The sequence below is a fragment of the Blennius ocellaris genome (assembly GCF_963422515.1).
Source record: "Blennius ocellaris genome assembly, chromosome: 3".
Lineage (NCBI taxonomy): Eukaryota > Metazoa > Chordata > Actinopteri > Blenniiformes > Blenniidae > Blennius > Blennius ocellaris.
The window spans coordinates 2,091,764-2,102,179 of NC_137652.1; the positions used below are offsets into that span (position 1 = coordinate 2,091,764).

Below are 10,416 nucleotides of genomic sequence, written 5' to 3' on the forward strand. Positions count from 1 at the left end.
AGGGGCAGTCCCAAAAAATATGTGTGGTTTGAGTGTTGATTTCCACATCGTCTCCAGCAAACAGGAGTGTTTCCGTCGTACTGAGCCTTCTGAGATGAAATACCTGATTATGGTTTTCCACTGACATTTACATATCAAAGTCCATTAATCTTCTGATATATTTATTCCTCCTTCTTTCTCCCACAACGCCTTGACATGTGTAGTTGAGTGGGACCGGACGCTGTGTTTGACCTTTGTGTTTTGGCAGCGGTGCCCCGGCCGGCGGCGATGGACTCGGAGTTCATCAAGAAGATGGTGCGGGCCGTGGTCCAGTCCAAGAAGGAAGGCGTGCCCATCGACAGGCTCCACTCGGAGTACCGGGCGCTGTGCGGCGAGTCCATCCCCCTGGCCAGGCTGGGCTACTCCAGGCTGGAGGACTTCCTGTGGGACATGCCCTCCGTGGTGCGTCTGGAGCGCTGCAAGGGCGAGGTGAGTCCCCGGGCCCCTGGCGGGGGGGGGGGGGGTCTGCAGGCCACCGCCTCACCACCTCGCCTCGTCCTTTCAACCACAGACTTTATTCACCTTATTCCGGAAGTTAGCGTGGGCGGCGCCATGCGCGTAATCACACTTCCGGTTTAGCGCCGCTCTACTTGATTTGCGATACCAGTCTGTTTCATTGTTTCCAATTTAAAGCTATCAGAGACGGCCGGCGTTAATTGCGCAGTGCGTGGTCGTCTTATGTCATAGTAGCTGGAGAAAAAGGAAGCTAACTCTGTCGCAGCTTTGTTCTGAACATCAGAAGAAGAGGTCTGAGTGTCGTGGGCCTTTGTTTACCTTTATTTCTGTTCCTGCAGCAGCTCAATATTTCCCGACATGGACATGCTGCATATCTTTACAAAGCATGTTTTGGGTCGTTTTTAGTCGCTGGGTTTGTTTAACAGATGCCTTAATTTCCTAAGCAAGACGCGGCTTAAGAATCGCTAGACCGGCTGGAAGCTAGCTAGTTAGCAACGTTAGCCTGTCGTCTTGTAAACACTGCGGCACGATAATGACAGCATGTAGTGCTGGACACACTCTGATTTAGACTGTAGTCTGGAATAAAGTCACTCTATATGGAATATTGTGTTTCTACACTGAAGAATAAGGTGAATTCTACATTATCAGACAAGACTGAAGGTCCGGGGCTAGCAAAAGCTTTGCTCGGGCAACCACCACGTGGGGTTTTTTATTTTGGTGATATTTTGAAGTTTTTTTCACAAACATCACTTGGTATCACTGACGGATCACGCCATCAATGGGCGCAGCCATTAGTCGCCGCGTGATTCTGGCGTAATCGCCGATGCTAGCGTGGGAAAACACTCGCTATAGGTACGTGACGCTGCGTCTTGCATGGAAAACGTGCGTTCTGATTGGGTGTCGTCGCGTAATTCCTCGGGATTCCCCCCCGAATGACGTCGTCGGGCAAGACTCCTCGCCGTCCGCCATTTTGAATTTTTCACTTGCGTCAATGTTCAGATCGTCACCGGAACGCATTAAAAACTCACTCGACTTCAACTACATGACATATTTTGGATTATTTTGACTTTCTAATGACGGAAGTTTCATAACTTTTTTTTTATAGTTCAGAACAAACGTTGACTGAGCAGGAAGAGGAAAAGAATTAGATTTGTTATTGACCAATATAATAAAAATACATGACACACATTTACCATGTTATTAAAAAAAAAACATGTATATGGATAAAAAGTGACTAATACAGTAAATATGGCAGTTCCAATCTTAATACTATCAAATGTATTTCAGACCCAAGAACAAAGTTAAGATATTATTCTTCCTTCAGATTGACGAGTATAAAGAGACACACCGTCCCTGGAAGGTTCATTGAGAAATCTTGATTATTAAAGAAACTACAAGTGTTTTTATGTAAAAAGTTCTGTTGGTCAGATTCATACATTACCAAGATTCTACATTGACATTAAACTTCGGACCAGAAGTCCTCAAACTCCTTAATGTCAAGTCCTGGTTGTGTTTTTGTTTGTTTTTTTTAACTGCGACTGGTCAACATGTCAAAGTGAGTGTGTGTGTCTGCCGAGCAGCTGCGATGCTTCGCCGTGGCGTCTGAAGACACCCACCACATCGCCGAGCTGGTCGCCCGGCAGAAGAGCTCCAGCAAGTCGGGTCCCTCGCAGCTCGTCAACTGCAAGCTGAGATTCAAGCCCTGCAACCTGTACGCCAAGACCGGTAGGAGGAGCCCGTCAGCCGGACGAGCCGCGGCTCCCGGGCCTCTGATTGGCTGACGATGATTTCCTGATGTCCCCCCCCCCCCCCCCCCCCAGTGAGGCCGACGCCGTCTCTCCGCCAGCCCCGGCCGGGCGACGCCTCCAGGTGTGCGTCCCGCTTCCCCGCCGCCTCCAGGGGCTGCAGCGCCTCGGGGGACTACAGGTCGGAGACGGCAGACTGAAGCTCCTGCTGATTGTCTTTGTCCCACGTCTGCTGGAAAACTGGAAAAAGACTTGATAGTCTGTGTTTTGTCCTGCAGGCAGTTTGACCAGAAGCTGAAGGCCGTCACTCCACTTCACCACCGACAACCTGAGTCACAACTGTCCAGGAGACCAGAGACTGTTCCTGACGGGTAAATGAACCACCTCTTTAAGTTTGTGTTTATTATTGCAGGAAAGTTTCTATCATGTAATAGTTGATTTGCACTGAAAGCTGAAGAATTGATCGGATTGTTTGTTTTTATCTCTGAAAGCAGGACATTTCCTCTAAACATTTTGGGGTTATTATATAAACTAGAATAAATAACTTATTATAACAGCTGTGTTCAGGGAATCTCTCCATTTGTCAACAGGAAAGAGAATTTGGAAAACGCAAAGAAGCCTAAAGGTTTGTGGGAAATTGTTGTATTATAAGTTATTAAAATAAATATTCAAGAGCTTATCAGAGTAAATGTGCATTTAGTATTTGTATTCCTTGTATAAATTGTGCCACAAAATCAGTTTTGACTGTTTTCTGATCATACAGGACAATAGATTAATAATAGAAATAATTACAGAATTTCCCCTAAGAGAGGAAAAACAAGCTCCACGAGACGCTGATGAGTGTTTCTCCTGACGACACTTTTCTTTTTCCAGAGGTTCCTTCACATCAAGTCTCCAGACCCGCCACCTCTCAGGTGTGTGTGTGTGTGTGTGTGTGTGTGTGTGTGTGTATTATTGACTCTCTGCTTAATCCTGGAGATAAAATACATATTTTTTTAGTATTTCACTAGTATCATGTGGGGCTCAGGAGTGGAATACAGTGTTTTTGTCACTTGTAGACTTTTATAGAAATAGTAGATCCTAAGTGTTGAAATTCTACGTTTGGCGTTTCACTTGATGCTCACGTCTTCCTCTATTGGCTGTTGGGCGCTCCAACTCAAAGTCCAGCTAACGACCACCAACAAACCCGTTTTACTCCAAGAGTTCTCGGATTTTATTGAATTTCGCGCCGCCTTTGGTTTGGTGGTCGACCTTCTCTGCTCGCCGCCTCTTACTCGCTGCAGTTCCAGTGAAGATGAGTGACTTTAGCGTCGTGCAGCTTCATGTCGCGGCGGTGTGTTTCCAGTACGACGTGGCGGCGGTGCAGAGCAGGATGACGCAGCTGCTGCAGAGGCACTCCAGCGGCGTGTGGCTGTCCAAGCTGCCCGACGTGTACAGAGGCATGTTCGGCCAGACGCTCCTCCCTCAGGCCGTCGCCGACATGGACAGCTGGACGCACATCTGCTCGGTGAGTCGGGACGTCGTTTCCAGAGTTTTTTTATGGAAGTGAAACTGCCGTCAGATTCTGAATTCGAATTTCTAACTCTGAATTTTTTTTGCCATCGAAATCAGACTTTGAATTTTAAAAGCTGTCGAATTTCAAGTTCGTATCTTTATTTTGCTTCTGATTTATTTTTATTTTGTTTGCTTCCATCATCTAAAAATATTCAGTGTGTAAAAATTCGACGTGTCTAAAAAAAACACAGCAAAAACAAATTCAGCTGCAAAACAGCCAGAATCTGTGTCATCAGGACGATCAATCGATACCCGTCTCGTTCACCCAACATCCAATCAAGGGAAGCTTTGTTGGTCACGTGACCAGTGCAACACAAAAAATACTCAGCTGATTGGCCCAGTGTTGCACTGGTCATGTGACCAACAAAGCTTCCCTTGATTGGATGTTGGGTGAACGAGACGGGTATCGATTGATCGTCCTGATGACACAGATTCTGGCTGTTTTGCAGCTGAATTTTTACACTGAATATTTTTAGATGTTGAAAAAAAATCAGAAGCAAAAAAAAGATACGCACTTGAAATTCGACCGCTTTTAAAATTCAAAGTCTGATTTTGATGGTAAAAGAAATTCAGAATCTGATGGCACAGTTTCACTTCCATAGTTTTTTTTACTTCCTCTGATTGTGTGTCGGACCTCCAGGTGGAGGAGCATTCCAACACCAAGCGAACAGACAAGCTCCTGTACCCTCCACTGCCCGCCGTCCCCAGTCCCCGTCCCCGTCGCACCCCCCCAGTGTCCCCGCTCGGCCTGGGCAGCGTCACCATCACTCCCCCTTCCTCGCCGGAACGCCACGCATTTGGCTCAAAGTTGATTATGGCCAAGCCCACTTTCATTTTCCCCAAAGTCACGACGCCAAGCCCCGTCCTCCGTCCCCAGCCGTCCCCGAGTGTCCCACAGAGACATGAGGAGAACAACAACCTGAGGAGTCGAGTCGTCGCCCCTCCCACGCCGCCCGGCCCCGCCCCCGCCCCCGGCCCGGTGCCTGGCGAGGTGCGGCGGGGCATCGAGGACCTTCTGTCCAGGTACAGTATGGGTCTCTGGGCTCACGCTCTACCGAAGCTCTTCATGGAGACGTACAAGACGCCGTTCCCCGACCACGTCCTCAACAACCTGTCCCTCCTGCTGGACTTCTGCTGTGTGGAGTATCCGTCCCCTCACGACAAGAAGAAGGTACACAACGCTTCTGTCTTCATAGTAGAGGAGGGGAATCACAAAGTCTGGTGCTGGAGAGGAAAGAAGCCCAGCCGCCTTTTACAAATAATAAGAATATTAATGATATATGCAAAGTTTTAATAACAAATTCCAGAAAGAGTACTTTTATCTATTTAATTAAATTGTGTGTACAGTCTACTGCAGGACTATTCAACTCTATTTTTGGGAGGGCCACATTTTCAGAAAGCAAAGGACCCGGGGGCCGGACAATTCCCTGAGCTATTATTCCTGATCTCAACCCGACGCGATGCTCTGCCACATTCAAAAGTGTTTTATTTTGGTACATGGCAGAAAAGTACAAATCACTGACTTTATACACATCACACTGTTTTTGTTTTGGAACAAAGGCTGTTACAGAACCATAAACACATACTTCAAACATCTGAAAGATTATGTACGTCTTTCTGTATAATTTTGTAAATTCTGACATCTCTACTTGTAATACAAATCCCTTTCTTTCAAGCATTTTAAAATCTTTCTTTTTTTTAATTAAAAAAGAAAGGTAAACAGAACTGATCTGCGGGTCGGTCTGATGTGATCCGCGGGCCGCCAGTTGAATAGGCCTGGTCTACTGTTTGATGATAGCAAGCCATTTTTCTTCACGTTTCCTTCACAAAGGTTTAACAGTAGAAACTAGATTTAGATTAAAAAGAATCAGTAACGGGAAGGAAAAGTAATCCTGCTCCATAAGTTATAAGCCAACGTGACGGCATGTTGTTGGAGTTTCCTCTGCTGGAGGGGCCGGCGTGACGCCAGGGTTTGACCTCTGACCTCCAGGCGATCCTGTACAAGCTGGAGCAGCCGGACGTGGAGCAGAACTGCAGCTGCCTGCTGCCCTCGGGCCTGGAGGTCGTGGCTCCGGCGGCGCCTCCCCGCCTGGTCCGGCCGGCGGAACACTTCCCGTCGGTGCTGGTGACCGAGGCCAAGAGCAGCAATGCCGTCACCGTGAGGTAGGGCCCCGGATCAATACCAGGATGTATTGATCAGCTCGCCTCCACGATCACGACTCCACTGCACAAAAACAAAGTTTGTCCACTAGAGGGAGCAGTTCTGCCGGTAGTTCGACTCCCTGGACACTTATTGTCACGTTAAAGGACAGGAAAACCACGCCGTCTGAAAATAAATGAAGAAAATAGAAAGTTAGAACTTTTAGTTGATGCATTGAAGAGATGAGGAGCTCAGATGACTTGAAATGAGAAGAACTGAGAGCATCAGACTGACTTGAAATGAGAAGAACTGAGAGCATCAGATGACTTGAAATGAGAAGAACTGAGAGCATCAGACTGACTTGGTCTGGATTGAAGCTGAAAACAGGATTTCTGGTGTGAAAAAAGAGCTTCTGACCTCGTTCTTCTGGAACAACCGACCTGTTCAGTGTGTAAAATGACTTTTCTCGTCCAGCGTCTTAAAGGGACAGGCAAAAATGGCGTGGGGAATTTTCTTAAATTTCAGTATCGGAACATTTTGGGTTTGTGGCCTGCGGGGAGGTGAGACCAACTTCATCAGTCCTCAGAAACCTGCCGTTTCCTTTGAGGGAGTTTCAGTCACACAAACCAACAAAGTGGACAGTTTATCCCCCGAAACGTAACTTGTAATCTGTTTTCAACCAAAACGTTAAGCCGTAGGAAAACGTGAGCTTCGTCTTCGGTACGACCAGAACTTTTATAAAGTAACTCCTGGTTAGATGGATTTTTTTCCTCTTCTGGCATGACGTGTTTTAAAAGGTGGTTTTACAGGACGGGTTCTTGTAGTAAGAGTTGGTCCCGACAGACGCTGAAGAACAGTCAATGTTTGTCTTGGAGGTACGTGGGTGAAAACTACTCCAACGCCCAGGAGGCCATGGAGGACACCATGGCCTTGTTCTACAGCCGCAGATCCCCGGCCAACTTCCTGTCCAGCCTCACGGTGGGTCAGCTGGTGGCGGTCCGGGGAGCGGAGGAGGAGGAGGAGCTGGCCAGGGCGCAGGTCATGGAGATCCTCGGCCCCGAAAAGGTCAAGGTAACTCGGGCCTTTTGGGTTTTGGTGGTCAAACTGCGTCTGAAGCAAAAGGGCCAGTTTACAGCGTCTGGTGGTTCGCCAGGTTTACTACGTGGACTACGGCTTCTCCGTCGAGGCCAGCAGGTCCAGTCTGCTGAAGCTCCACCCAGACTTCACCTCGCTGCCTTTCCAAGCCATCAACGTCACGCTAGCAGGTACGAAGGTCACGAGGCTTCCTGTCGGCCGGCAAAGTAGAATAACGGCTCCGTCAGGGCGGCTAGTTAATGGAGTTGGAATAGTGGTGACGGTTTTGGCTTCAGACGGTCTGAACCTTCCTCTGATGGAGGAAAAAGGGACAATGTGGAGCCGACGGGAGACGGAGGTTCATCAAGGAACTCCAGACTTTATCCTCCATTGATCCACACTTCAGTAACTCTCTCTCTCTCTCTCACGAGAGCAGCGCCACACGCTGGTACACCAGAATACTACTGACAGGAAACCCCGCCTCTACAAAATAAAGTCCCCCACTGTGGTGATCAGTTATAATTCACCCAGTCACTGTGGGGCGGTGGGGAACTTTATTTTGTAGAGAGGAAGTAGTTTTGTCGTTCCACCGTGTGTGAAGCTCCGATGGAGAGACGAGAGAAAGAAAGAGAAAAGTGTTTGTGAGAAGTGTGTTGGAATGGAGGATGAAGTCTGAACCTCCGCCTCCTGTTCACCTCCAGCATTTTATTTTGGAAGAATTCCTCAGAGTACTTGTATTAAAGTAAATACGGAGCAAGCGCCTGTTTGGCGGTGGTTTTCCCTCCCCAGGCCTGGAGGCGTTCAGCTCCGACCCGCTGCTCCTGTCCTGCCTGGAGACGCTGGCGGTGGAGAAGATCCTGCTGATGGAGACGATGGAGGCGTCCGAGCAGAGCAAGGCGGCCGTGGTGCTGCTGTACGACACGTCCCAGGAGGACGACCTCAACATCAACTCCTCGTGTCTGAAGGCCCTGCAGGACAGCAGCATGCACAACCCACTGCAGGCACGTCTTCACGTGGGGGGGGGGGGGGGGGGACCTCTGACCTCTGACCCCCGCTGACACGCCCACTCCCTGTGTGCAGGTGGGGAACACCTACCGGGACGTGTCCGTCACCAACGTGTGTGCAGACGGCGTGATCTACTGCCAGCTGCCGTCCCGGGGAATGGCCCGACTCAGCAACCTGCTGGAGGGAACGGAGGACTTCTTCACCTCCCAGGTAGCCCGGGGTCGTTCTGTCGCTCCAGAGCTGGTCTGAGCGGACGGCCTTTCTCTGACGCTTTGCTCTTTCAAGATAATAAAGTCCTTCTGTTTTGATGATTCCGCCCAGATGACGTCGGACTGCCTGGTGTCCAAACCCTTCACCGGCAAGATGTGTTTGGCTCGTTACCGAGGACAGTGGGCCCGCGTGGAGGCGAGCGTCACCGTGGAAACGTTACCTTCAAGACCTGCCGATCGCAATCGCTGCAAATAATAATTATTATTATTTTATTTTTTTTAATTGCTTTTATTCTCAGATCATCAACTTGTTCGGCAACCGAGTGGTGGAGATTTTCTTTGTGGACTTTGGGATTCCAGCAACCGTGGAAATCACCGACCTGCGAGAAATCCCCCCCTCCTTCCTCAGACGCCTGATCGTCATCCCCCCACAGGTCCCCCCCCCCCCCCCCCACAGCTTGGTTTGTCTGGTTGTTCGCAGCGTGTGGAAACTCTTCCTTGTCGTCTTTGCAGGCCGTTCAGTGTTTCCTGGCGGAGCTGACGGTGCCGGAGGGCGACTGGAGCCCAGAGACGGTGCAGCAGGTGAAGGAGGCGGTGCAGAGCTGCAACGACTGTAGAATGCAGGTAAACGTCTGGAAGTTTAAAGCGCATAATGCAGATTATTGTATGGCGCCACCAGCAGGGGGCAGGTCTGTACTTTACCTTGGTACTTGAAGTATTTGTTGTGGACCAGAGTTGGGCGACTCTCAGGGTGGGGGTTCCACGCCGGCGTCTCCTGCTGCAGGTGATATTTGTGCGTCTTCGCCTCAGGTGGTGAAACTCGAGCCGCACAAAGAGGACAAGCTGGTCCATATGTACCTGTTCGTCGGCGTGGAGGGTCAGGAGCTGAGCGACAGCGTCAACCACCAGCTGGTCGGACTCGTGATGAAGCATAACGGCGTCAACGGCACCGAAGCAGGTGATGCAGCGCTCGCCACTTCCTGTCCCGGGGCTCCGACACCCTGCTGCTGGGCGGCGACGCCGTTCTTTGGGAAACTCTGAACGGCGGTATGAGTTTCTCTCTCCCGTTTCCTGCCGGCAGGAAGCTCGAGTCTGAGCAGCAGCCTGAACCCGGAGCAGAGCGCCGACGCGCTGCACGACGGCGAGGCGCCGTCACTGCTGATGCCTCCTCCGCTGGAGCTGCCCCAGGTGGGGAACTCCCCCGACCGGCCGCTCCAGAAGCAGGGAAGCAGTGATGATGATGATGAACTCCTCTTCCTCCCCTGCAGCCGGGCTGTAACATGGACGTGATGGTGCCGGTGGCCTGCCACCCGGGATACTTCGTCGTGCAGCGACTGGAGGATCTGTACAGGCTGACGGTGCTGACGGAGGAACTGATGCTCTACTACGATCAGGAGGGGAGGAGCAGCGCCGCCGTTCCCCTGGAGCGAGGAGACATCTATGCAGCGAAGATCAACAGAAGGTGGCCCCTCATTATTTATTATTATTGTTATTATTATTGTACAGCAATCCTCTACAACCACTGTGGCGACTCATGATTACCGTAACTTCCAGACTATAAGCCCCTACTTTTTCCCACTGGCTGTTGATCCCTGTGGCTGAAACGACGACGTGGCTAATTTACAGGCTTCATGTCGTCAGATTCTCCCTCCAGGCGTCGATACTTGTTGTTTTCAGCCTCTGCTTCTCCAAAACTTGTCCTGAAAGTGGTGTTTCTGCTTTTGGAACTCGTCTGGCGCTGCTTCCTGTGGTCCGGCGCTCCAGCAGCGGACGGCTGGTAGTGATGCGTTCAGGTGCATCACGTAAAGCCGCTTGCTGCTGGACTCTTCTGAGGAGAAAATCTTCCTCAGAATCACAAATAACACATAAAATACTTTATGAACGGAGATTAAACCCTGATTGGTTCGTTCTCTGTACATAAAAAAATAATAATTTTAAACTGTGTGGGTCCAGTTTATGTCCAGATGTGTTCAATAGTCTGGAAAATATGGTAATCTAAGTTTTTTTTAATTTTCATACAGAACTTAGATTTTTAATTAACTGCGTTCCACCGATTGGACCACGTCAAGTGTGACTGACTAGTTCCTGTAGTGACTCCAACATAAAGACTATTGACCCCTGATCTCCACCTAGCTGGCGCCGGGTGCAGGTCAAAGGGTTGCTCAGCAACGGGCTGGTTTCCGTCTACGAACTG

At 49.7% G+C, this 10,416-nt stretch overlaps 2 protein-coding genes across 2 annotated transcripts in view; both read left to right on the plus strand.

The window, feature by feature from the left end:
• stra6l (STRA6-like) overlaps positions 1–2,615 on the plus strand; it is a gene marked incomplete at both ends in the record, with an annotated part of 20,124 nt that extends 17,509 nt beyond the window's left edge. Inside the window, 4 exons of the mRNA XM_080520830.1 lie at positions 248–468; positions 2,076–2,220; positions 2,316–2,421; positions 2,519–2,615. Of these exons, the coding sequence (XP_080376956.1) occupies positions 248–468; positions 2,076–2,220; positions 2,316–2,421; positions 2,519–2,615 (569 nt within the window). The remainder of the gene's footprint in view (positions 1–247; positions 469–2,075; positions 2,221–2,315; positions 2,422–2,518) is intronic.
• Positions 2,616–3,534: 919 nt separating this feature from the next.
• Positions 3,535–10,023, plus strand: tdrd7a (tudor domain containing 7 a; the record flags this gene model as incomplete). Its single annotated transcript, XM_080520831.1, has 10 exons — positions 3,535–3,747; positions 4,435–4,965; positions 5,785–5,957; positions 6,810–7,005; positions 7,088–7,199; positions 7,798–8,009; positions 8,089–8,223; positions 8,335–8,418; positions 8,522–8,656; positions 8,736–10,023. The coding sequence occupies 10 exons, from the start codon at positions 3,535–3,537 to the stop codon at positions 8,934–8,936; spliced, it is 1,992 nt and encodes a 663-aa protein (XP_080376957.1). The 3' UTR covers positions 8,937–10,023.
• Between the last annotated feature and the right edge of the window lie 393 nt (positions 10,024–10,416).